At 44.3% G+C, this 27564-nt stretch overlaps 3 protein-coding genes across 6 annotated transcripts in view; all 3 read right to left on the bottom strand.

Annotated features, from left to right (window-relative positions):
- The window catches only part of LOC139583408 (brefeldin A-inhibited guanine nucleotide-exchange protein 1-like), a 115435-nt gene extending 111856 nt beyond the window's left edge, over nt 1–3579 (bottom strand). For all 4 annotated transcript variants that reach the window (XM_071414465.1, XM_071414471.1, XM_071414470.1 and 1 more), the window contains exon 1: nt 3195–3579. In XM_071414465.1, coding sequence (XP_071270566.1) covers nt 3195–3318 — 124 coding nt within the window. In that variant the 5' untranslated portion in view covers nt 3319–3579. The remainder of the gene's footprint in view (nt 1–3194) is intronic.
- A 3445-nt stretch (nt 3580–7024) lies between these two features.
- LOC139583407 (carboxypeptidase A6-like) lies at nt 7025–14156 on the bottom strand. Its single transcript, XM_071414461.1, has 4 exons — nt 13779–14156; nt 8903–9105; nt 8716–8800; nt 7025–8530 (listed from the first exon to the last, which is right to left on the bottom strand). The coding sequence occupies exons 1-4, from the start codon at nt 13900–13902 to the stop codon at nt 8301–8303; spliced, it is 642 nt and encodes a 213-aa protein (XP_071270562.1). The 5' UTR covers nt 13903–14156; the 3' UTR covers nt 7025–8300.
- Nucleotides 14157–17608: 3452 nt separating this feature from the next.
- The window catches only part of LOC139583406 (carboxypeptidase A6-like), a 36851-nt gene continuing 26895 nt past the window's right edge, over nt 17609–27564 (bottom strand). Inside the window, exons 7-11 of the mRNA XM_071414460.1 lie at nt 23141–23251; nt 21276–21366; nt 19487–19689; nt 19300–19384; nt 17609–19114 (exon numbers count right to left, since the gene is read on the bottom strand). Of these exons, the coding sequence (XP_071270561.1) occupies nt 18885–19114; nt 19300–19384; nt 19487–19689; nt 21276–21366; nt 23141–23251 (720 nt within the window). The 3' untranslated portion in view covers nt 17609–18884. The remainder of the gene's footprint in view (nt 19115–19299; nt 19385–19486; nt 19690–21275; nt 21367–23140; nt 23252–27564) is intronic.

Here is a 27564-nt window from a genome sequence, read left to right as displayed (position 1 = left end):
ACTGAATGTATCATGATCAGAGGGACTGTCATTGAGAGGGCAGTAGACTGGAAGTAATGGCATTCTCTCTGAGATGTCTCTGTGCCTCAAGGCAAGAGGAGAGATTACGTAAGTCACTGGTAATGGGTCACCCAGTTGTTTAGACAGGAAGTGGTTACTTCAGACTCAAAGTTTCTAATTGTTTTAGGATGAGCAGCCTTCAAAATGTCCATCCATGCCTCCAATACGCTTATAAATAGAATCACAGCTGGTTATCTTTTTTTTTTTAAACGAATTCAGGCACACCTTTAGAATCTGTAATATTTATAGGCCACGACACAGGCCTAAAGCATAATAAAGCAGTGGTAAACTCACTGCTCTTAAACACCCACACGCTGTGGTGCTCTGACTAATCTGGGCTGTTCACTTCATGAATGCAGGGGGAGCGTTGTTCCTACTATGAACTCTCCTCCTACTTAAGATAACCTCACACAACTCCAGGAAGTACAAAGTCTAATCCTCATATAAACCCAGTAGCCTATGTAAGACAATAGGGAAAGAATACAGAGATGTCTAATAAAATATTTATATTATCATAGTTCAGATAATTTACATTAAAAGAGCAAGTTTTAGTAAACATGCTAACATGTAGTGAATACTCAATGGTGTTACTAACAGTGTAATAACATTATAATAGCATTGCATATTGGCTAATATCAATGTAGTCTAGTATTGTGCATTCCCTATCCCCCAAAACCGTTGAGACAGGTACAGTAAGACAGGCTAGACTTACTGGCTGCTCAACAACAAAGGTGGGCCAATTTGTTTCACCAGCAGTGTCAGATTACTGGTATAGCAGAAGAGAGCCTAACTTGTTCCAAACAGGCCTAGCACACATCCTGGTGTTGAGACACGGACCAGAAACTATCAGGACAAAACCTGTTCTGAGTTGCACGACAGATTAAAATGATTCACGTAAAGTTTAGTTGAGCCTTCCTCTTTCTATGTCCAACATAATGCAACCCGACATAGGACCAATGGAGATAAGGCTAGAGTGTAAAGACGAGCCTCTGCTTAATGCACCTGCTGCGAGTGTGAATGATGCCATGCTGATAATGTAACATGATACACTATATAGACGGAAGTATGTGGACACCCCTTCAAATTAGTGGATTTGGCTTTTTCAGCTACACCCGTTGCTGACAGGTGTATAAAATTGAGCACACCGCCATGCAATCACCATAGACAAACATTGTCAGTATAATGGCCTTACTGAAGAGCTCAGTGACTTTCAATGTGGCACCGTCATAGAATGCCACCTTTCCAACAAGTCAGTTCATCAAATTTCTTCCCAACTAGAGCTGCCCTGGTCAACTGCAAGTGCTGCTATTGTGAAGTGGAAACGTCTAGGAGAAACAACAGCTCAGCCACGAAGTGGTATGCCACACAAGCTCACAGAACGGGACCGCTGAGTAGTGAAGCGCGTAACGCGTAAAACTCGTCTGTCCTCGGTTGCAACACTCACTACCGAGTTCCAAACTGCCTCAGGAAGCAACGTGAGCACAATAACTGTTCGTCGGGAGCTTCATGAAATAGATTTCCATGGCCGAGCAGCCGCACACAAGGCTAAGATCACCATGCACAATGCCAAGCGTCGGCTGGAGTGGAAAAAGCTCGCCGCCATTGGACTCTGGAGCAGTGGAAACACGTTCTTTGGAGTGATGAATCATGCTTCACCATCTGGCAGTCCGACGGACTAATCTGGGTTTGGTGGATGCCAGGAGAACGCTTCCTGCGCGAATACATAGTGCCAACTGTAAAGTTTGTTGGAGGAGGTATAATGGTCTGGGGCTGTTTTTCATGGTTCGGGATAGGCCCCTTACTTCCAGTGAAGGGAAATCTTAACACTACAGCATACAATGACATTCTAGACGATTCTGTGTTTCCAACTTTTTGGCAACAGTTTGGGGAAGGCCCTTTCCTGTTTCAGCATGACAATGCCCCTGTGCACAAAGCGAGGTCCATACAGAAATGGTTTGTCGAAATCGGTGTGGAAGTACTTGACTGGCCTGCACAAAGTCCAGACCTCAACCCCATTGAACACCTCTGGGATGAATGCGGAATAGAGTCTGAATGCCGACTGCGAGCCAGGCCTAATCGACCAACATCAGTGGCCGACCTCACTAATATTCTTGTGGCTGAATGGAAGTAAGTCCCTGCAGCAATGTTCCAACATCTAGTGGAAAGCCTTCCCAGAAGAGTGGAGGCTGTTATAGCAGCAAGGGGGGGACCAACTCCATATTAATGCCCATGATTTTGGAATAAGATGTTCGACGAGCAGGTGTCAACATACACTACATGGCCAAAAGTATATGCCACTTGCCCGCCGTGGTGCAGGTGTTTTTGGGGACAACCCAGACCTGGACATAAACGCAGATCCAGTCTCCAAAGATACCACAGTAGCCAACATTCACTGCCAGGCGATAGGCTACATTCTTTCAACACCACTCCCTCTCCAGCCACGCAGGGCAGTCTGGATTTCCAGAGCAGAGCAGACAGACACTGCTTCGTATGACACAGAAGATCCCACCAGAAAAAAGTAAAAGTGTTGAGGCTAAATTATTTTCACATATCGTCCTAACAATTTAATGAAGAATGATTCATTTGAAATTAACATTGTCGGTAGCTTCTTCTTCTTGGAGGAAGAATTGTAGCTATAGAGGCTACGAGTGGCCGTAGCCTACAGCCTATGACTTGCAGACAAATGCAGTTCCATTAGGTTGTATCATTGGTAATAATAACAGTGCCAGTTTGCTTTCAGGTAATAGCTGTCTATTTATTTCAAAAGGGCTGAATTATCAGTTACATGCGTAATAAACTGGTGTAGCAGCTTGCAAATGTCAAAGGAGGCACCCACCCCTGTCACTTGCACCATTTCCGTATTCACATAGTAAAGCAATGATTATCTCCGAGCCTATAATGCAACCTCGATAGTTGTATATTCAACACTTATATCCCATCCTTCACCAGAATAACTCCTAAATTATCGGGCGAAAAGCCATATAACCCGTTTAGCTCTACAATGTTGCCAACAGATTCTAGGAAGATTTTTGGCGACATTGTAGCAGCCGAAAACCTATCAAGCAGGATAAGCAGAGATGCATGACGTGGGCAAATCAATGACAACCTAAGATTGTGATAATGCCAGAACTTACCAAGTGCCACCTCGCAGGCTTTGCGCAATTGTGAATGATGAGACTTTTTAACCTCCTTGTCGGCCAGGATCTTCTCCAAAGCTCTTGTTAAAAACATGTTTTTCGTCTTTTTGCCCTCATACATGACGCACCGGAATTGGGGCGAGGAGCCTGTCCAAAGGGCAGCAGCCGTTTCAGACCGATGTATTCTGTTCGAGATGACAGCGGCAGTTGCTCTAACATACAGACATAAATAAAGACAGAAGGTGGGGTAAATCCCTCAGATTTCCATTAGCAACCTGCCTAGCTGCGCCATGTTGAAAGGAAGCGACGTCACGCACTTTAAAACTGGCCGCAGTGAGGCAGCAGGATGATCCAGGCAGCGGTTCAAGGAGCGGAAATAGAGAGAGAGAGCGAGCGAGGGGCTGTGTGTGTGTTTGTGCGTGTGTATGGTATATGAATAGTATCAATAGGTCTCCTTTTGAATAAATATAGTTAACCTAACCATGATATTACGTTCATACTTGAGAAAAAGTAAAGACACCTTAATAGAAAATGACTCAAGTAAAAGTGAAAGTCAGTAAAATACTACTCGAGTAATAGTCTAAAAGTATTAGGTTTTAAATATACTCAAGTATCAAAAGTTAATGTAATTGCAAAAATATACTTAAGTATCAAAAGTAAAAGTACAACTATAAATCATTTCAAATTGCCTATGTAAATCAAACCAGATGGCACAATTGTATTATTTTATTTAAGGATAACCAGGGGCACAATACAACATGCAGACAACATTTACAAATGAAGCATGTGTTTAGGGATTCTGCCAGATCAGAGGCAGTAGGGATGTTCTCTTGATAAGTTTGTGAATTGGACCGTTTTCCTGTCCTGCTAATCATTCAAAATACTTTTGGGGGTCAGGGAAAATATATTGAGTAAAAATTACATTATTTTCTTTAGGAATGTAGTGAAGTAAAATAAAAAGTTGTAAAAATATATAGTAAAGTACAGATACCCCCAAAATGACTTAAGTAGTACTTTAAAGTATTTTTACTTCATTACTTTACACCACTGTTGAAGAGCCATGATATGTAGATAGTCTTTTTTTAACTTAAAGCTTCCACTGTGACTATTGATTAGTTAAGAATTGGGTTTATTTCTGGTTTATTTCATGTAAATAATAAGGGGCTATCAAACATCAAACATAAAATCAACAGCAGAGCTTGACAAGAACCTGTGAGTCTCCATTCTATAACATTTAACTGTAAGGCCATTTTTCACATTATAAGGTCATACACATCTAGGCAATGGTCGTGTGTTGTGACACCTTTACTAAGGCTTGCTGGGTTAAAGACAACCTCCTACTGGGGAACCTAAAGGGCACTCTGTAGAACCCTGGGTCCTCTCAACCAGAGGTGACACTTACCTGGACAGACCACTCCGAGAGGGGACCTATCTGACACAGTGGGAGCCATCCCGAAGAAACACCTGCACAATGAGGCCCACATCAGACTTCCTGCATAAGGCCCTAAATGATCAGTCACGACAAACAAAAAATCAAAACAAAATGTGTTTTTTTCATGTTTAATCTAACAAACACTCATTAAACTAAGCACAACTAACATAATAGTTAGTTGTGCTTGATTACCAACAATGACGAGACAGCCTACAGGGAGGTGGTGAGGGCTCTGGGAGTGTGGTGCCAGGAAAATAACCTCTCACTCAACGTCAACACAACAAAGGAGATGATCGTGGACTTCAGGAAACAGCAGAGGGAGCACCCCCCATCCACATTGATGGGACCGCAGTGGAGAAGGTGTAAAGCTTGAAGTTCCTCGGCGTACACATCACTGACAAACTGAAATGGTCCACTCACGCAGACAGTGTGGTGAAGAAGGCGCAACAACGCCTCTTCAACCTCAAGAGGCTGAAGAAATTTTGATTGTCACCTAAAACCCTCACAAACTTTTACAGATGCACAATCGAGAGTATCCTGTCGGGCTGTATCATCGCTTGGTACAGCAACTGCACTGCCCGCAATAGCAGGGCTCTCCAGAGGATGGTGCATCACCGGGGGAAAACTACCTGCCCTCCAGGATACCTACAGCACCCAATTTCACAGGAAGGCCAAAAAGATCATCAAGGACAACAACCACCTGAGCCACTGCCTGTTCACCCCGCTATCATCCAGAAGGCGAGGTCAGTTCAGGTGCATCAAAAGTGGGACCGATAGACTGAAAAACAGATTCTATCTCAAGGCCATCAGACTGTTAAACAGCCATCACTAACATATAGAGGCTGCTGCCTAGATACATAGACTTGAAATCACTGGCCACTTTTGTAAATGGAACACTAGTCACTTTAATAATGTCTACATATCTTGCATTACCCATCTCATATGTATATACTGTATCCTATGCTATTCTACTGTATCTTATTCTATGCCACTCTGACATTGCTCAACCATATATTTTTATATTCTTAATTCCATTCCTTTGCTAGATTTGTGTGTATTGGGTATATGTTGTGTAATTGTTAGATATTACTTGTTATATACTACTGCACTGTCGGAGCTAGAAACACAAGCATTTCGCTACACCCAAAATAACATCTGCTAAACACATGTATGTGACCAATCAAATTTGATGTGATTTTTGATTTGATGTGATTTTTGATTTGATGTGATTTGAACAAAATACTACTCCAGCCTTTTCCTTTGTTTGGTACCTGCAGTCAAGCCGTTTCACCAAAGGGACGGTGATGCTGCACTCTTGAAAGTGAGCCATGATGTTGTTTATTTGTTGAGAAGTGAAAGGCAACCAAAACTGCAGTGTCAGCTAAGGAAGAGGCACTATGGAAGAGAGTACCTGATCACAATTGAAGCTAAAAGCTGTGATTTGCTCACTGGCACACAAAGTGCTGCTATTGAAAGTGGCACTCTTACCTTACCATTTTGCGTCTTAGTTAAAAACTATATGATAGAGAAATAATATCGTGGTAGCAAAGCATTTTGTCTTTTATGGAATGGAAAAACCCTGACACCTCTAAATCTGTCAATACTGGAACATCACCTGACAATTTTGAAGATGAACGTCTCTCTGTGTCTCGGTTGCTTTTCCAGAGCAACTACTAGCACTTTATACCCAGGTGGGAGGCAAGAGGGACAATCCCACTACATTCTTACTAGTCTCACACATGCAGTCTCTCACACCCACACAGGATGTCTAGCAAAGAGACAGACAAAACATTCAGTACAAGGATCCTTCTTCATTAATGATTTAGTGTTGTGACCAAGAGTGTTTTGGGGTGGCGGGGTGAGGGAGGGAGAACAACAACTTTAGAAGTAGAAAGAAACCTAACTCTGATCCATCTGGTGCCAAGTCATCATTGTCATCCACATCATATTGGAACAATAATTGATCCAAATTAATCTATGTCAATTGTGAGAGTGGGCAGCAACTGTTTGCACAAATACACAATGATTGGATTAAACAGGGTGGTATATGAGTGTGTAGTTGCAGGGCCCCAGAAACACGGCACGCTGCGTCTTGTTAGAATGAATTAAAACAAGCTAGACTGCCAGGGAAAAACAGACACTTGCTCATTACTATGGAAATAACAGTAGCAGACAGTTCTCAAATAAAACTGCAAGAGACAGGATTGGGAGGAGGTTGAGCCAATGTTTTTTTGACCTTTTAAACTTGCTTCATTGCATCCCTTGAAAACATATGCTGCTGCATCACTGTTACACTACCACACATGATATTACACTCCTGTTATGTCAAATTATGTTATTGAAATATGTATAATGCTAGTAATGACAACGAAAGTATCCACATGTGACAAACTCATAAAAAAGAAATACCATTTATTACAATTCAGTAAATGTCCTGGGCACTTTCTATCAAAAGTAAACATTTCCTCTTAAAAAAAATGATAGAAATGTGTCCTTTACCACTGACTATATAAGTCAGCAACTGAAAAGCATAAAGAGATGTAAAGTCCATTTGAAGGCAGTTTGTTAAAGGAAAAGTTCACTCAAATGACACATTTCCTCACCAAGTAAGCAGTCTATGGACAAGGTATGACAGCAATCCATGCTTTGGTTTTGTATAACTGGCCACTGTTTCAAATGCTAACTTGTTTTGCTTTAGTGGAAAAATCTAATACATTTTTGATACTTTAGGATGACTTGGAGATGAAGCGTGAAAATGTTAATATATGTACCATTGGCTTGCATTAGATAAAAGTTAGTATTTCAAAACACTGGCCAGCTAACAAAACTAAAACTTTGAGTGCTGTCATACCTTGTCCATAGACTGCTTACAGGGTAAGGAAACCAATATGTCATTTTGTAATTTGTGTGAACAATCCCTTTAATGATACTATAGGCATTCTTGTTGTTTGTACCATAGAAACTAAATGTGCTAAATAAGCTGATGTTCTATCACAATTAATGTAAAATACATTTGGAAGACATCTAGAGCAGTTAGCTGATGGTGCTCCAGACAGTGAAGTTTTGAAGGGTGAAAACAGTAAGTTCAGGAGAAAGTCTTGGTTTTAAAAAAGTGCTGTGAAATGCAATATCAGTCTCTTGAAAATGGCATTCAAGTGCTTATGTCCACTGTACACTTTGTAGATAGTCGAGTTATTATAGTACAAGGTGAAGTTATGTCATCTGACATCTAAATAATTGTTTGAGGTCATTTTCAAGTACCACTATTATAGCCTCTAACATACAGACATAAAAGGGAGTGTGACCACTCTTGGATAAACATTAAAGGGATAGCTCAGGATTTTTATGTATCTGCATCCAATGTGAAGGAAATTAGAGATCATTTCAAGAGCCAATGCTAATTAGCGTTAGCGCAATGACTGGAAGTCTATAGGAACAGCTAGCATGCAAGCTGTTCCCAGACTTAGTCATTGCGCTAAAGCAAGTTAGCAATTGCCCTAACACTAGTTAGTAACTTCTTTCAAACTGCATGCAGATACATAAACATTTTAATCTCACTCTAGGTAAGTAGATAAAATCCCGAACTATCCCTTTAAGGCTTGCATAATCCTTTTTGACACAATAACCCACCGCCCGTAGATTACAGATGCAGAGATAATTGTCTGTATATCTCAGAGATATGGATATCGCTCCCTGTCCAGCTGATGCATCCCTGTCTCACACTTCTTCAGTAGGCCTGATGAGATGGTCTTCACTGCTCTCATGGTCTCAGTACAGGTGGGGTTGATCAGGGCTTCAGGTAACAGGAAGCCAAAGTAGCCTGTGTCCCGCAGTTCAAAGGCAAAGGCATAAGGGATCCCGTTCCTATAGGCCCAGTCCATGGAGCTGCCTGAGCTGACATCTGTTGGCGTCAGATCAAATAAAACAGTTTGGATTCAAGGAGGGGATTTTACCACAGGTAAACATGTGTATGGGATGAATTCTAATATTTGATCTTAATATTATGCGATCAAAGTTTTCGGAGTGCTTTCCAGTGTTCTGCTGAAGTAAGGTAATGCCAGGAAGTAGAGCGTGTGTATAACTCACACAGTGTGGTGGAGGCAGGTCCATATCTATACCTCACTCCATAGGCAGAGTACAGGGCAGTCACTGCATTGTGTGCAGCTGACTCCTGTAAGAGGGGTTAAACAATCATTACATTCCAATTATCTATTAAATTTCAATATGTGTTGCAACAACATTGATTGATTGTGGTCACAGATCTGTCTCTCACCACACAGTTGAAGTTAGGGATGGTGGCGTATTTATAGGAGTAGGGGTAGAGCAACATTTGGGCGTAGGCGTGGATGGAGATGTAGGCCTTGACACGCTTCTTGTGCTTCCGCAGGAACTTGGCAACCGCCTTGACCTCCGGCTCGGACTCGGGGAAGGGTCCGCAGTACGTGTCATCACAGGGCTGGGAGGATGCACCCTCCTCTGGCAGGGGGAACAACAACAGGGAAGGTACTGTTACTTAGTATGATCATACAGTATTAAGGGGTGTACATACAGAGAGGTTACACAAGTTTATACTGGAATTATACCCAAAACGTTTTTTTTATAGGATATTAGTATTGGGTTAGGTTTGATTTTATTTTATGTGACAATTTAAAATACATAAACGTTTTACACCAGGCAACAGATACATATACCAAAAATTGCAGAGGATACAATACACAAAAATGTCGGAATGCAGTTGTTTCAGCTTCCTTATTTGAGTGCATTTGGTGTAAAGTAAGTTGCTCTGGGTGAGAGTGTCTGCCGTCTGCTAGATGACCAAATTGACCAGGACATATTTTTATTCCACACAGCCTGTTGACATTTTATCAATTCAAAATGTTCTTGGGACCAACTGTCACACTGTTGCCTGCCAACAATTGTTTTATACATGATAACTCACAAAATGGCCTCTCTCTCTTTCTCATAGCTTTGCAATATGCATGTATTCTATCCACAAATATACAAAACCCTCCAACTACAGTATGTCTCCTTGAACGATGTAAATGAGTAATCCAAAAATAAATGTGAGAAACTCAACTTGGTGTAACCTGCTGACAGACAAGGCTGAGCATGATCTAAGAGATTTGCCCGTGAGCAACAAGCAGCACCTCAAAACACTGGGTCTAATTAACATTTGCATATGTAAATCCAACAGGGAATGAGCCATGTCTATGTATAGTTCAAACAGCGTGATAAACAATATCCTAAATTAATTAACGGATTCAAATTAGACAGTAAATTACCCCTGGTATCGTCCAACATTGAGAGTCTATGATTGGTTCCCAGAAAGAAACAAATGCTTCAGTAACCATTTGCCTATTGCCTATTCTCATAATTAGGGCCTCTTTTCATGCTATAGCTAGGGCCAAGAGTTTTTCCTAGTCGGGTTAAAGGTCAAGGCAGTGGATCTTTTATTATATTCTAGCCTGCATTTACAGCAGCTGGATAATCCAATGTAGCAGGTTTGATTTAAGGGCCCAGAGATTTCCTGCTTAGGTCCCGTGGTCAGGAAAAACTCAGGGCCTATAGCCATATCTGCTACATGTGAGAATATCTTTAACACCAGCCACTGTCTTGTACAGACCTTGGAGATAATTAGTATCACATGCTCTTTCTATATTACCCTGTTGCGCCCTTATATATTACCCCATATGACCCTTTCTCTCCTTCTCTTTTCTTGCTGTAAATATCTATCCTTTCTCGTTTCAGATTCCAATTACCACACATGAAACCAACCTCCCTCCCTGAGTGATTAATTACCAGCCCACCCCCCCAGAGGACCCCCCCACCCCCAGCTCAGCACCACCAAAATCATATCAAACGGGTGGTGTCATCACCACACAAACATTTAATCCACAGCTTACACTAATTAAGCAGGCAGAGCGCCAGGAGACACATCTCCCAACAGTATGGGAAGGAAAAGCAGAGGACAGAGAGAGGACTGTCATTGAGAGGGCAGTAGACTGGAAGTAATGGCATTCTCTCTGAGATGTCTCTGTGCCTCAAGGCAAGAGGAGAGATTACGTAAGTCACTGGTAATGGGTCACCCAGTTGTTTAGACAGGAAGTGGTTACTTCAGACTCAAAGTTTCTAATTGTTTTAGGATGAGCAGCCTTCAAAATGTCCATCCATGCCTCCAATACGCTTATAAATAGAATCACAGCTGGTTATCTTTTTTTTTTTAAACGAATTCAGGCACACCTTTAGAATCTGTAATATTTATAGGCCACGACACAGGCCTAAAGCATAATAAAGCAGTGGTAAACTCACTGCTCTTAAACACCCACACGCTGTGGTGCTCTGACTAATCTGGGCTGTTCACTTCATGAATGCAGGGGGAGCGTTGTTCCTACTATGAACTCTCCTCCTACTTAAGATAACCTCACACAACTCCAGGAAGTACAAAGTCTAATCCTCATATAAACCCAGTAGCCTATGTAAGACAATAGGGAAAGAATACAGAGATGTCTAATAAAATATTTATATTATCATAGTTCAGATAATTTACATTAAAAGAGCAAGTTTTAGTAAACATGCTAACATGTAGTGAATACTCAATGGTGTTACTAACAGTGTAATAACATTATAATAGCATTGCATATTGGCTAATATCAATGTAGTCTAGTATTGTGCATTCCCTATCCCCCAAAACCGTTGAGACAGGTACAGTAAGACAGGCTAGACTTACTGGCTGCTCAACAACAAAGGTGGGCCAATTTGTTTCACCAGCAGTGTCAGATTACTGGTATAGCAGAAGAGAGCCTAACTTGTTCCAAACAGGCCTAGCACACATCCTGGTGTTGAGACACGGACCAGAAACTATCAGGACAAAACCTGTTCTGAGTTGCACGACAGATTAAAATGATTCACGTAAAGTTTAGTTGAGCCTTCCTCTTTCTATGTCCAACATAATGCAACCCGACATAGGACCAATGGAGATAAGGCTAGAGTGTAAAGACGAGCCTCTGCTTAATGCACCTGCTGCGAGTGTGAATGATGCCATGCTGATAATGTAACATGATACACTATATAGACGGAAGTATGTGGACACCCCTTCAAATTAGTGGATTTGGCTTTTTCAGCTACACCCGTTGCTGACAGGTGTATAAAATTGAGCACACCGCCATGCAATCACCATAGACAAACATTGTCAGTATAATGGCCTTACTGAAGAGCTCAGTGACTTTCAATGTGGCACCGTCATAGAATGCCACCTTTCCAACAAGTCAGTTCATCAAATTTCTTCCCAACTAGAGCTGCCCTGGTCAACTGCAAGTGCTGCTATTGTGAAGTGGAAACGTCTAGGAGAAACAACAGCTCAGCCACGAAGTGGTATGCCACACAAGCTCACAGAACGGGACCGCTGAGTAGTGAAGCGCGTAACGCGTAAAACTCGTCTGTCCTCGGTTGCAACACTCACTACCGAGTTCCAAACTGCCTCAGGAAGCAACGTGAGCACAATAACTGTTCGTCGGGAGCTTCATGAAATAGATTTCCATGGCCGAGCAGCCGCACACAAGGCTAAGATCACCATGCACAATGCCAAGCGTCGGCTGGAGTGGAAAAAGCTCGCCGCCATTGGACTCTGGAGCAGTGGAAACACGTTCTTTGGAGTGATGAATCATGCTTCACCATCTGGCAGTCCGACGGACTAATCTGGGTTTGGTGGATGCCAGGAGAACGCTTCCTGCGCGAATACATAGTGCCAACTGTAAAGTTTGTTGGAGGAGGTATAATGGTCTGGGGCTGTTTTTCATGGTTCGGGATAGGCCCCTTACTTCCAGTGAAGGGAAATCTTAACACTACAGCATACAATGACATTCTAGACGATTCTGTGTTTCCAACTTTTTGGCAACAGTTTGGGGAAGGCCCTTTCCTGTTTCAGCATGACAATGCCCCTGTGCACAAAGCGAGGTCCATACAGAAATGGTTTGTCGAAATCGGTGTGGAAGTACTTGACTGGCCTGCACAAAGTCCAGACCTCAACCCCATTGAACACCTCTGGGATGAATGCGGAATAGAGTCTGAATGCCGACTGCGAGCCAGGCCTAATCGACCAACATCAGTGGCCGACCTCACTAATATTCTTGTGGCTGAATGGAAGTAAGTCCCTGCAGCAATGTTCCAACATCTAGTGGAAAGCCTTCCCAGAAGAGTGGAGGCTGTTATAGCAGCAAGGGGGGGACCAACTCCATATTAATGCCCATGATTTTGGAATAAGATGTTCGACGAGCAGGTGTCAACATACACTACATGGCCAAAAGTATATGCCACTTGCCCGCCGTGGTGCAGGTGTTTTTGGGGACAACCCAGACCTGGACATAAACGCAGATCCAGTCTCCAAAGATACCACAGTAGCCAACATTCACTGCCAGGCGATAGGCTACATTCTTTCAACACCACTCCCTCTCCAGCCACGCAGGGCAGTCTGGATTTCCAGAGCAGAGCAGACAGACACTGCTTCGTATGACACAGAAGATCCCACCAGAAAAAAGTAAAAGTGTTGAGGCTAAATTATTTTCACATATCGTCCTAACAATTTAATGAAGAATGATTCATTTGAAATTAACATTGTCGGTAGCTTCTTCTTCTTGGAGGAAGAATTGTAGCTATAGAGGCTACGAGTGGCCGTAGCCTACAGCCTATGACTTGCAGACAAATGCAGTTCCATTAGGTTGTATCATTGGTAATAATAACAGTGCCAGTTTGCTTTCAGGTAATAGCTGTCTATTTATTTCAAAAGGGCTGAATTATCAGTTACATGCGTAATAAACTGGTGTAGCAGCTTGCAAATGTCAAAGGAGGCACCCACCCCTGTCACTTGCACCATTTCCGTATTCACATAGTAAAGCAATGATTATCTCCGAGCCTATAATGCAACCTCGATAGTTGTATATTCAACACTTATATCCCATCCTTCACCAGAATAACTCCTAAATTATCGGGCGAAAAGCCATATAACCCGTTTAGCTCTACAATGTTGCCAACAGATTCTAGGAAGATTTTTGGCGACATTGTAGCAGCCGAAAACCTATCAAGCAGGATAAGCAGAGATGCATGACGTGGGCAAATCAATGACAACCTAAGATTGTGATAATGCCAGAACTTACCAAGTGCCACCTCGCAGGCTTTGCGCAATTGTGAATGATGAGACTTTTTAACCTCCTTGTCGGCCAGGATCTTCTCCAAAGCTCTTGTTAAAAACATGTTTTTCGTCTTTTTGCCCTCATACATGACGCACCGGAATTGGGGCGAGGAGCCTGTCCAAAGGGCAGCAGCCGTTTCAGACCGATGTATTCTGTTCGAGATGACAGCGGCAGTTGCTCTAACATACAGACATAAATAAAGACAGAAGGTGGGGTAAATCCCTCAGATTTCCATTAGCAACCTGCCTAGCTGCGCCATGTTGAAAGGAAGCGACGTCACGCACTTTAAAACTGGCCGCAGTGAGGCAGCAGGATGATCCAGGCAGCGGTTCAAGGAGCGGAAATAGAGAGAGAGAGCGAGCGAGGGGCTGTGTGTGTGTTTGTGCGTGTGTATGGTATATGAATAGTATCAATAGGTCTCCTTTTGAATAAATATAGTTAACCTAACCATGATATTACGTTCATACTTGAGAAAAAGTAAAGACACCTTAATAGAAAATGACTCAAGTAAAAGTGAAAGTCAGTAAAATACTACTCGAGTAATAGTCTAAAAGTATTAGGTTTTAAATATACTCAAGTATCAAAAGTTAATGTAATTGCAAAAATATACTTAAGTATCAAAAGTAAAAGTACAACTATAAATCATTTCAAATTGCCTATGTAAATCAAACCAGATGGCACAATTGTATTATTTTATTTAAGGATAACCAGGGGCACAATACAACATGCAGACAACATTTACAAATGAAGCATGTGTTTAGGGATTCTGCCAGATCAGAGGCAGTAGGGATGTTCTCTTGATAAGTTTGTGAATTGGACCGTTTTCCTGTCCTGCTAATCATTCAAAATACTTTTGGGGGTCAGGGAAAATATATTGAGTAAAAATTACATTATTTTCTTTAGGAATGTAGTGAAGTAAAATAAAAAGTTGTAAAAATATATAGTAAAGTACAGATACCCCCAAAATGACTTAAGTAGTACTTTAAAGTATTTTTACTTCATTACTTTACACCACTGTTGAAGAGCCATGATATGTAGATAGTCTTTTTTTAACTTAAAGCTTCCACTGTGACTATTGATTAGTTAAGAATTGGGTTTATTTCTGGTTTATTTCATGTAAATAATAAGGGGCTATCAAACATCAAACATAAAATCAACAGCAGAGCTTGACAAGAACCTGTGAGTCTCCATTCTATAACATTTAACTGTAAGGCCATTTTTCACATTATAAGGTCATACACATCTAGGCAATGGTCGTGTGTTGTGACACCTTTACTAAGGCTTGCTGGGTTAAAGACAACCTCCTACTGGGGAACCTAAAGGGCACTCTGTAGAACCCTGGGTCCTCTCAACCAGAGGTGACACTTACCTGGACAGACCACTCCGAGAGGGGACCTATCTGACACAGTGGGAGCCATCCCGAAGAAACACCTGCACAATGAGGCCCACATCAGACTTCCTGCATAAGGCCCTAAATGATCAGTCACGACAAACAAAAAATCAAAACAAAATGTGTTTTTTTCATGTTTAATCTAACAAACACTCATTAAACTAAGCACAACTAACATAATAGTTAGTTGTGCTTGATTACCAACAATGACGAGACAGCCTACAGGGAGGTGGTGAGGGCTCTGGGAGTGTGGTGCCAGGAAAATAACCTCTCACTCAACGTCAACACAACAAAGGAGATGATCGTGGACTTCAGGAAACAGCAGAGGGAGCACCCCCCATCCACATTGATGGGACCGCAGTGGAGAAGGTGTAAAGCTTGAAGTTCCTCGGCGTACACATCACTGACAAACTGAAATGGTCCACTCACGCAGACAGTGTGGTGAAGAAGGCGCAACAACGCCTCTTCAACCTCAAGAGGCTGAAGAAATTTTGATTGTCACCTAAAACCCTCACAAACTTTTACAGATGCACAATCGAGAGTATCCTGTCGGGCTGTATCATCGCTTGGTACAGCAACTGCACTGCCCGCAATAGCAGGGCTCTCCAGAGGATGGTGCATCACCGGGGGAAAACTACCTGCCCTCCAGGATACCTACAGCACCCAATTTCACAGGAAGGCCAAAAAGATCATCAAGGACAACAACCACCTGAGCCACTGCCTGTTCACCCCGCTATCATCCAGAAGGCGAGGTCAGTTCAGGTGCATCAAAAGTGGGACCGATAGACTGAAAAACAGATTCTATCTCAAGGCCATCAGACTGTTAAACAGCCATCACTAACATATAGAGGCTGCTGCCTAGATACATAGACTTGAAATCACTGGCCACTTTTGTAAATGGAACACTAGTCACTTTAATAATGTCTACATATCTTGCATTACCCATCTCATATGTATATACTGTATCCTATGCTATTCTACTGTATCTTATTCTATGCCACTCTGACATTGCTCAACCATATATTTTTATATTCTTAATTCCATTCCTTTGCTAGATTTGTGTGTATTGGGTATATGTTGTGTAATTGTTAGATATTACTTGTTATATACTACTGCACTGTCGGAGCTAGAAACACAAGCATTTCGCTACACCCAAAATAACATCTGCTAAACACATGTATGTGACCAATCAAATTTGATGTGATTTTTGATTTGATGTGATTTTTGATTTGATGTGATTTGAACAAAATACTACTCCAGCCTTTTCCTTTGTTTGGTACCTGCAGTCAAGCCGTTTCACCAAAGGGACGGTGATGCTGCACTCTTGAAAGTGAGCCATGATGTTGTTTATTTGTTGAGAAGTGAAAGGCAACCAAAACTGCAGTGTCAGCTAAGGAAGAGGCACTATGGAAGAGAGTACCTGATCACAATTGAAGCTAAAAGCTGTGATTTGCTCACTGGCACACAAAGTGCTGCTATTGAAAGTGGCACTCTTACCTTACCATTTTGCGTCTTAGTTAAAAACTATATGATAGAGAAATAATATCGTGGTAGCAAAGCATTTTGTCTTTTATGGAATGGAAAAACCCTGACACCTCTAAATCTGTCAATACTGGAACATCACCTGACAATTTTGAAGATGAACGTCTCTCTGTGTCTCGGTTGCTTTTCCAGAGCAACTACTAGCACTTTATACCCAGGTGGGAGGCAAGAGGGACAATCCCACTACATTCTTACTAGTCTCACACATGCAGTCTCTCACACCCACACAGGATGTCTAGCAAAGAGACAGACAAAACATTCAGTACAAGGATCCTTCTTCATTAATGATTTAGTGTTGTGACCAAGAGTGTTTTGGGGTGGCGGGGTGAGGGAGGGAGAACAACAACTTTAGAAGTAGAAAGAAACCTAACTCTGATCCATCTGGTGCCAAGTCATCATTGTCATCCACATCATATTGGAACAATAATTGATCCAAATTAATCTATGTCAATTGTGAGAGTGGGCAGCAACTGTTTGCACAAATACACAATGATTGGATTAAACAGGGTGGTATATGAGTGTGTAGTTGCAGGGCCCCAGAAACACGGCACGCTGCGTCTTGTTAGAATGAATTAAAACAAGCTAGACTGCCAGGGAAAAACAGACACTTGCTCATTACTATGGAAATAACAGTAGCAGACAGTTCTCAAATAAAACTGCAAGAGACAGGATTGGGAGGAGGTTGAGCCAATGTTTTTTTGACCTTTTAAACTTGCTTCATTGCATCCCTTGAAAACATATGCTGCTGCATCACTGTTACACTACCACACATGATATTACACTCCTGTTATGTCAAATTATGTTATTGAAATATGTATAATGCTAGTAATGACAACGAAAGTATCCACATGTGACAAACTCATAAAAAAGAAATACCATTTATTACAATTCAGTAAATGTCCTGGGCACTTTCTATCAAAAGTAAACATTTCCTCTTAAAAAAAATGATAGAAATGTGTCCTTTACCACTGACTATATAAGTCAGCAACTGAAAAGCATAAAGAGATGTAAAGTCCATTTGAAGGCAGTTTGTTAAAGGAAAAGTTCACTCAAATGACACATTTCCTCACCAAGTAAGCAGTCTATGGACAAGGTATGACAGCAATCCATGCTTTGGTTTTGTATAACTGGCCACTGTTTCAAATGCTAACTTGTTTTGCTTTAGTGGAAAAATCTAATACATTTTTGATACTTTAGGATGACTTGGAGATGAAGCGTGAAAATGTTAATATATGTACCATTGGCTTGCATTAGATAAAAGTTAGTATTTCAAAACACTGGCCAGCTAACAAAACTAAAACTTTGAGTGCTGTCATACCTTGTCCATAGACTGCTTACAGGGTAAGGAAACCAATATGTCATTTTGTAATTTGTGTGAACAATCCCTTTAATGATACTATAGGCATTCTTGTTGTTTGTACCATAGAAACTAAATGTGCTAAATAAGCTGATGTTCTATCACAATTAATGTAAAATACATTTGGAAGACATCTAGAGCAGTTAGCTGATGGTGCTCCAGACAGTGAAGTTTTGAAGGGTGAAAACAGTAAGTTCAGGAGAAAGTCTTGGTTTTAAAAAAGTGCTGTGAAATGCAATATCAGTCTCTTGAAAATGGCATTCAAGTGCTTATGTCCACTGTACACTTTGTAGATAGTCGAGTTATTATAGTACAAGGTGAAGTTATGTCATCTGACATCTAAATAATTGTTTGAGGTCATTTTCAAGTACCACTATTATAGCCTCTAACATACAGACATAAAAGGGAGTGTGACCACTCTTGGATAAACATTAAAGGGATAGCTCAGGATTTTTATGTATCTGCATCCAATGTGAAGGAAATTAGAGATCATTTCAAGAGCCAATGCTAATTAGCGTTAGCGCAATGACTGGAAGTCTATAGGAACAGCTAGCATGCAAGCTGTTCCCAGACTTAGTCATTGCGCTAAAGCAAGTTAGCAATTGCCCTAACACTAGTTAGTAACTTCTTTCAAACTGCATGCAGATACATAAACATTTTAATCTCACTCTAGGTAAGTAGATAAAATCCCGAACTATCCCTTTAAGGCTTGCATAATCCTTTTTGACACAATAACCCACCGCCCGTAGATTACAGATGCAGAGATAATTGTCTGTATATCTCAGAGATATGGATATCGCTCCCTGTCCAGCTGATGCATCCCTGTCTCACACTTCTTCAGTAGGCCTGATGAGATGGTCTTCACTGCTCTCATGGTCTCAGTACAGGTGGGGTTGATCAGGGCTTCAGGTAACAGGAAGCCAAAGTAGCCTGTGTCCCGCAGTTCAAAGGCAAAGGCATAAGGGATCCCGTTCCTATAGGCCCAGTCCATGGAGCTGCCTGAGCTGACATCTGTTGGCGTCAGATCAAATAAAACAGTTTGGATTCAAGGAGGGGATTTTACCACAGGTAAACATGTGTATGGGATGAATTCTAATATTTGATCTTAATATTATGCGATCAAAGTTTTCGGAGTGCTTTCCAGTGTTCTGCTGAAGTAAGGTAATGCCAGGAAGTAGAGCGTGTGTATAACTCACACAGTGTGGTGGAGGCAGGTCCATATCTATACCTCACTCCATAGGCAGAGTACAGGGCAGTCACTGCATTGTGTGCAGCTGACTCCTGTAAGAGGGGTTAAACAATCATTACATTCCAATTATCTATTAAATTTCAATATGTGTTGCAACAACATTGATTGATTGTGGTCACAGATCTGTCTCTCACCACACAGTTGAAGTTAGGGATGGTGGCGTATTTATAGGAGTAGGGGTAGAGCAACATTTGGGCGTAGGCGTGGATGGAGATGTAGGCCTTGACACGCTTCTTGTGCTTCCGCAGGAACTTGGCAACCGCCTTGACCTCCGGCTCGGACTCGGGGAAGGGTCCGCAGTACGTGTCATCACAGGGCTGGGAGGATGCACCCTCCTCTGGCAGGGGGAACAACAACAGGGAAGGTACTGTTACTTAGTATGATCATACAGTATTAAGGGGTGTACATACAGAGAGGTTACACAAGTTTATACTGGAATTATACCCAAAACGTTTTTTTTATAGGATATTAGTATTGGGTTAGGTTTGATTTTATTTTATGTGACAATTTAAAATACATAAACGTTTTACACCAGGCAACAGATACATATACCAAAAATTGCAGAGGATACAATACACAAAAATGTCGGAATGCAGTTGTTTCAGCTTCCTTATTTGAGTGCATTTGGTGTAAAGTAAGTTGCTCTGGGTGAGAGTGTCTGCCGTCTGCTAGATGACCAAATTGACCAGGACATATTTTTATTCCACACAGCCTGTTGACATTTTATCAATTCAAAATGTTCTTGGGACCAACTGTCACACTGTTGCCTGCCAACAATTGTTTTATACATGATAACTCACAAAATGGCCTCTCTCTCTTTCTCATAGCTTTGCAATATGCATGTATTCTATCCACAAATATACAAAACCCTCCAACTACAGTATGTCTCCTTGAACGATGTAAATGAGTAATCCAAAAATAAATGTGAGAAACTCAACTTGGTGTAACCTGCTGACAGACAAGGCTGAGCATGATCTAAGAGATTTGCCCGTGAGCAACAAGCAGCACCTCAAAACACTGGGTCTAATTAACATTTGCATATGTAAATCCAACAGGGAATGAGCCATGTCTATGTATAGTTCAAACAGCGTGATAAACAATATCCTAAATTAATTAACGGATTCAAATTAGACAGTAAATTACCCCTGGTATCGTCCAACATTGAGAGTCTATGATTGGTTCCCAGAAAGAAACAAATGCTTCAGTAACCATTTGCCTATTGCCTATTCTCATAATTAGGGCCTCTTTTCATGCTATAGCTAGGGCCAAGAGTTTTTCCTAGTCGGGTTAAAGGTCAAGGCAGTGGATCTTTTATTATATTCTAGCCTGCATTTACAGCAGCTGGATAATCCAATGTAGCAGGTTTGATTTAAGGGCCCAGAGATTTCCTGCTTAGGTCCCGTGGTCAGGAAAAACTCAGGGCCTATAGCCATATCTGCTACATGTGAGAATATCTTTAACACCAGCCACTGTCTTGTACAGACCTTGGAGATAATTAGTATCACATGCTCTTTCTATATTACCCTGTTGCGCCCTTATATATTACCCCATATGACCCTTTCTCTCCTTCTCTTTTCTTGCTGTAAATATCTATCCTTTCTCGTTTCAGATTCCAATTACCACACATGAAACCAACCTCCCTCCCTGAGTGATTAATTACCAGCCCACCCCCCCAGAGGACCCCCCCACCCCCAGCTCAGCACCACCAAAATCATATCAAACGGGTGGTGTCATCACCACACAAACATTTAATCCACAGCTTACACTAATTAAGCAGGCAGAGCGCCAGGAGACACATCTCCCAACAGTATGGGAAGGAAAAGCAGAGGACAGAGAGAGGAGAGACACACACACACAGCACTGTGTCTCAAATACTTTCATTATTGGGGCCTCCATACAGGATAGATTAAAAAAGAAACTCACCACACCACTTGACTTTCCAGTTCCTGTTGGCGTCAACACCTCTGCAGTGGTACTTGGCGTTTTTGGACCTGGTTTTTCTCCAGAAACGATCCTGGGGGCAAAAATAATTACCACTGGCAACCATAGTCTATCCAAATACGGTGCATACAGTGACACAAAGTAGCTATGAAGATATTAATAACATGTCTCCTTAAATACATACAGTGAGGGAAAAAAGTATTTGATCCCCTGCTGATTTTGTACGTTTGCCCACTGACAAAGAAATTATCAGTCTATAATTTTAATGGTAGGTTTATTTGAACGGTGAGAGACAGAATAACAACAAAAATATCCAGAAAAATGCATGTCAAAAATGTTATAAATTGATTTGCATTTTAATGAGGGAAATAAGTATTTGACCCCTTCTCAATCAAAAAGATTTCTGGCTCCCAGGTGTCTTTCATACAGGTAACGAACGGAGATTAGGAGCACACTCTTAAAGGGAGTGCTCCTAATCTCAGTTTCTTACCTGTATAAAAGATACCTGTCCACAGAAGCAATCAATCAATCAGATTCCAAACTCTCCACCATGGCCAAGACCAAAGAGCTCTCCAAGGATGTCAGGGACAAGATTGTAGACCTACACAAGGCTGGAATGGGCTACAAGACCATCGCCAAGCAGCTTGGTGAGAAGGTGACAACAGTTTCTGTGATTATTCGCAAATGGAAGAAACACAAAAGAACTGTCAATCTCCCTCAGCCTGGGGCTCCATGCAAGATCTCACCTCGTGGAGTTGCAATGATCATGAGAACGGTGAGGAATCAGCCCAGAACTACACAGGAGGATCTTGTCAATGATCTCAAGGCAGCTGGGACCATAGTCATCAAGAAAACAATTGGTAACACACTATGCCGTGAAGGACTGAAATCCTGCAGCGCCCGCAAGGTCCCCCTGCTCAAGAAAGCACATATACATGCCCGTCTGAAGTTTGCCAATGAACATCTGAATGATTCAGAGGACAACTGGGTGAACGTGTTGTGGTCAGATGAGACCAAAATTGAGTTCTTTGGCATCAACCCAACTTGCCGTGTTTGGAGGAGGAGGAATGCTGCCTATGACCCCAAGAAACCATCCCCACCGTCAAACATGGAGGTGGAAACATTATGCTTTGGGGGTGTTTTTCTGCTAAAGGGACAGGACAACTTCACTGCATCAAAGGGACGATGGACGGGGCCATGTACCGTCAAATCTTGGGTGAAAACCTCCTTCCCTCAACCAGGGTATTGAAAATGGGTCGTGGATGGGTATTCCAGCATGACAATGACCCAAAACACACGGCCAAGGCAACAAAGGAGTGGCTCAAGAAGAAGCACATTAAGGTCCTGGAGTGGCCTAGCCAGACTCCAGACCTTAATCCCATAGAAAATCTGTGGAGGGAGCTGAAGGTTCGAGTTGCCAAACGTCAGCCTCGAAACCTTAATGACTTGAAGAAGATCTGCAAAGAGGAGTGGGACAAAATCCCTCCTGAGATGTGTGCAAACCTGGTGGCCAACTACAAGAAACATCTGACCTCTGTGATTGCCAACAAGGGTTTTGCCACCAAGTAGTAAGTCATGTTTTGCAGAGGGGTCAAATACTTATTTCCCTCATTAAAATGCAAATCAATTCATAACATTTTTGACATGCGTTTTTCTGGATTTTTTTGTTGATATTCTGTCTCTCACTGTTCAAATAAACCTACCATTAAAATTATAGACTGATCATTTCTTTGTCAGTGGGCAAACGTACAAAATCAGCAGGGGATCAAATACTTTTTTCCCTCACTGTATGTTGTGTCAAATGCTAGCTAGGGCAGAGAGAGAGAGAGAGGGGTATTTGTAGCTACCGTAGTCCAGCTGAAGTGATATCCGTCAACGTTGAAGACAGGCATGATGTAGAAGTTGAGCTGGTTCATCAGTCGTCTCATCACAGAGTCATACTGGTAGGAATGCAGAGCCTACAACAACAACAGGTTTATAATACCATGACAGGTAACATGATCACAATGAACCATAAGCTATATCACCTGTGTATTTCACCAGTCAGAATACTTTCCAGTTGGTGAATAATAATTCATAATTAATAGTACTAAGGTAGTGTGGAGTGGGAATGGAGAATGTAGGCAGTAAGTGGTCACCGGTAGCTCAGTTGGTAGAGCATAGTGGGTTCGATTCCCGGGACCACCCATAAGTAAAAAATAATAATGCACACATGACTGTAAGTCGGTTAGGATAAAAACGACCGCTAACTTCCTTCATACTGGACGCAGATACATAAAAATCCCAAACTATCCCAAGAGTGGTCACACTCCATTTTATGTCTATACAATAATTGTTATGAGGGGACCAGTGGGGTAATGGCAGAGGATTAGCCAATGATAAGACACACCTGTGACTGAACGGTGTCACTGTGGTTGAGGGCTACTACAGACAGACAGACGTTACCCCAGGAGTGTGTTAATTGACTCAGGCTCCAGTGGAGGATTGGAGAAAGCAGATTGTTGGTGAGGTAATACTGTACCTTCACGGTAATCAGGCTCAGGCCAAGGTTAATCTGATTTTGTAGACTTGTAGAGAGACAGAGCTCTGCCCCCAAGTGGCCAAAGTTAGATATTAACGCTGCTTACCTCTACAGCACATTGGTCTTCTCCAACATAAGAGTGTGTCCTTGTACAAACTCTCAATGTCTCTCAATACCCTCCTTGTACGCACTCATCTGGAGTTACATAACCCCCTGCTAGACATGATATGCTATGGTATAACAATCTTATAGTAGAGGTCTGGCATTTCAAGCTAGTTTGGGTTGATTCCATTTGACCTAATCATGTGTGACGCTTCACTCTCCCTGCTCTCTGTTGGAATGGTTGTAAGGGTTCCAAACAGAGACAGGATACACAGAGTACAGCCAGAAATGTGTATGTGTGTGCTGGGTGTGTGTTTGTTGGGGTGTGTGTGTGTTGGGATGTGTGTGTGCTGGGTGTGTGTTTGTTGGGGTGCGTGTGTTTGTTGGGGTGTGTGTGTGTTGGGGGGTGTGTGTGTGTGTGTGTGTGTGTGTGTGTGTGTGTGTGTGTGTGTGTGTGTGTGTGTGTGTGTGTGTGTGTGTGTGTGTGTGTGTGTGTGTGTGTGTGTGTGTGTGTGTGGTAGTTATGATAGTTCCACTAATTATCTGAACTGCAGAGGATATTGATGCTGGTGGTGATTGGATGCAACTGAACGTCCGGGGTGTGTTCAAGAGCCAAAGGTTACACAATGTTTCACATTGTTTTAATCTTGAACAGGCCCTCTGAAATGTCTACAACATTGTGCAACTACATTTGACAGATGTTCACTATGTTGAAAAGAGAGTTTGACTGATGCATATAGTAGTGATTCAGCACCAGAGACAGACGGCACCAGAGACAGACGGCACCAGACACGGCAGCCGAGACAGACGGCACCAGAGACAGACGGCACCAGAGACCAGAAAAGCCAGAGACAGACGGCACCAGAGACAGACGGCCCCAGAGACAGACGGCCCCAGAGACAGACGGCCCCAGAGAGAGACGGCACCAGAGACAGACGACACCAGAGACAGACAGCCCCAGAGACAGATGGCACCAGAGACAAACGGCACCAGAGACAGACGGCACCAGAGACAGACGGCACCAGACACAGCACCAGAGACCGACGACACCAGAGACAGACAGCCCCAGAGACAGACGGCACCAGAGACAGACGGCCCCAGAGACAGACAGCCCCAGAGACAGACGGCACCAGAGACAGACGGCACCAGAGACAGACGGTCCCAGAGACAGACGGCCCCAGAGACCGACGGCACCAGAGACAGACGGCCCCAGAGACCGACGGCACCAGAGACAGACGGCCCCAGAGACAGACAGTCCCAGAGACAGACGGCCCCAGAGACCGACGGCCCCAGAGACCGACGGCACCAGAGACAGACGGCACCAGAGACAGACAGTCCCAGAGACAGACGGCCCCAGAGACCGACGGCACCAGAGACAGACGGCACCAGAGACAGACGGCACCAGACACAGCACCAGAGACAGACGGCCCCAGAGACAGACGGCACCAGACACAGCACCAGAGACAGACGGCACGAGACACAGCACCAGAGGTAGACGACACCAGAGGCAGACGACACCAGAGACCGACGGCACCAGAGGCAGACGACACCAGAGACCGACGGCACCAGAGACAGACGGCACCAGTGACAGACGGCTCCAGAGACAGGCGGCACCAGAGACCGACGGCACCAGAGGCAGACGGCGCCAGAGACAGACGGCCCCAGAGACAGACGGCCCCAGAGACCGACGGCCCCAGAGACAGACGGCCCCAGAGACAGACGGCACCAGAGACAGACGGCACCAGTGACAGACGGCTCCAGAGACAGGCGGCACCAGAGACAGACGGCACCAGAGACAGACAGCCCCAGAGACAGACGGCACCAGAGACAGACGGCCCCAGAGACAGACGGCCCCAGAGACAGACGGCACCAGAGACAGACGGCCCCAGAGACAGACGGCCCCAGAGACAGACGGCACCAGAGACAGACGGCCCCAGAGGCAGACGGCACCAGAGACAGACGGCCCCAGAGACAGACGGCCCCAGAGACAGACAGCCCCAGAGACAGACGGCACCAGTGACAGACGGCTCCAGAGACAGGCGGCACCAGAGACAGACGGCACCAGAGACAGACAGCCCCAGAGACAGACGGCCCCAGAGACAGACGGCACCAGAGGCAGACGGCACCAGAGACAGACAGCACCAGACACGGCAGCAGAGACAGACAGCAGCCGAGACAGACAGCAGCAGAGACAGACGGCACCAGAGACAGACGGCCCCAGAGACAGACGGCCCCAGAGACAGACGGCACCAGAGACAGACAGCCCCAGAGACAGACGGCACCAGAGACAGACGGCACCAGACACAGCCCCAGAGACCGACGGCACCAGAGACAGACGGCCCCAGAGACAGACGGCACCAGAGACAGACGGCCCCAGAGACAGACAGTCCCAGAGACAGACGGCACCAGAGGGAGACGGCACCAGAGACAGACGGCACCAGAGGCAGACGGCACCAGAGACAGACGGCCCCAGAGACAGACGGCACCAGAGATAGACGGCACCAGAGACCGACGGCACCAGAGACAGACGGCCCCAGAGACAGACAGCCCCAGAGACAGACGGCACCAGAGGCAGACGGCGCCAGAGACAGACGGCTCCAGAGACAGACGGCACCAGAGACAGACGGCCCCAGAGACAGACAGCCCCAGAGACAGACGGCACCAGAGACAGACGGCACCAGACACAGCACCAGAGACAGACGACACCAGAGACAGACGGCCCCAGAGACAGACGGCCCCAGAGACATACGGCACCAGAGACAGACGGCCCCAGAGGTAGACGACACCAGAGGCAGACGACACCAGAGGCAGACGGCACCAGAGGCAGACGACACCAGAGACAGACGGCACCAGAGACAGACGGCACCAGAGACAGACGGCCCCAGAGACAGACGACACCAGAGACAGACGGCCCCAGAGACAGACGGCACCAGAGACAGACGGCACCAGAGGCAGACGACACCAGAGACAGACGGCTCCAGAGACAGACGGCACCAGAGGCAGACGGCACCAGAGACAGACGGCTCCAGAGACAGACGGCACCAGAGACGGACGGCACCAGAGACAGACGACACCAGAGACAGACGGCCCCAGAGACAGACGGCACCAGAGACAGACGGCACCAGAGGCAGACGACACCAGAGACAGACGGCTCCAGAGACAGACGGCACCAGAGACAGACGGCACCAGAGACAGACGACACCAGAGGCAGACGGCCCCAGAGACAGACGGCACCAGAGACAGACGGCTCCAGAGACAGACGACACCAGAGACAGACGGCACCAGAGGCAGACGACACCAGAGACAGACGGCACCAGAGGCAGACGACACCAGAGACAGACGGCTCCAGAGACAGACGGCGCCAGAGACAGACGGCACCAGAGACAGACGACACCAGAGACAGACAGCCCCAGAGACAGACGGCACCAGAGGCAGACGGCACCAGAGACAGACGGCCCCAGAGACAGACGACACCAGAGACAGACGGCACCAGAGGCAGACGACACCAGAGACAGACGGCACCAGAGGCAGACGACACCAGAGACAGACGGCTCCAGAGACAGACGGCGCCAGAGACAGACGGCACCAGAGACAGACGACACCAGAGACAGACAGCCCCAGAGACAGACAGCCCCAGAGACAGACGGC

Source organism: Salvelinus alpinus, chromosome 8 (assembly GCF_045679555.1).
Source record: "Salvelinus alpinus chromosome 8, SLU_Salpinus.1, whole genome shotgun sequence".
NCBI lineage: Eukaryota > Metazoa > Chordata > Actinopteri > Salmoniformes > Salmonidae > Salvelinus > Salvelinus alpinus.
This window is presented reverse-complemented; position numbering and strand designations above follow the sequence as displayed.

What these genes read in the sequence shown, in the direction of transcription:
- LOC139583407 (XM_071414461.1), bottom strand. Translation starts at nt 13,902, where the DNA reads ATGTATGAGGGCAAAAAGACGAAAAACATGTTTTTAACAAGAGCTTTG. An exon ending in AGCCTGCGAGGTGGCACTTG is followed by an intron (nt 9,106 to 13,778) that starts GTAAGTTCTGGC and finishes TCCCCCTGCCAG; the next exon opens with AGGAGGGTGCATCCTCCCAG. An exon ending in TCCCTAACTTCAACTGTGTG is followed by an intron (nt 8,801 to 8,902) that starts GTGAGAGACAGA and finishes CCCCTCTTACAG; the next exon opens with GAGTCAGCTGCACACAATGC.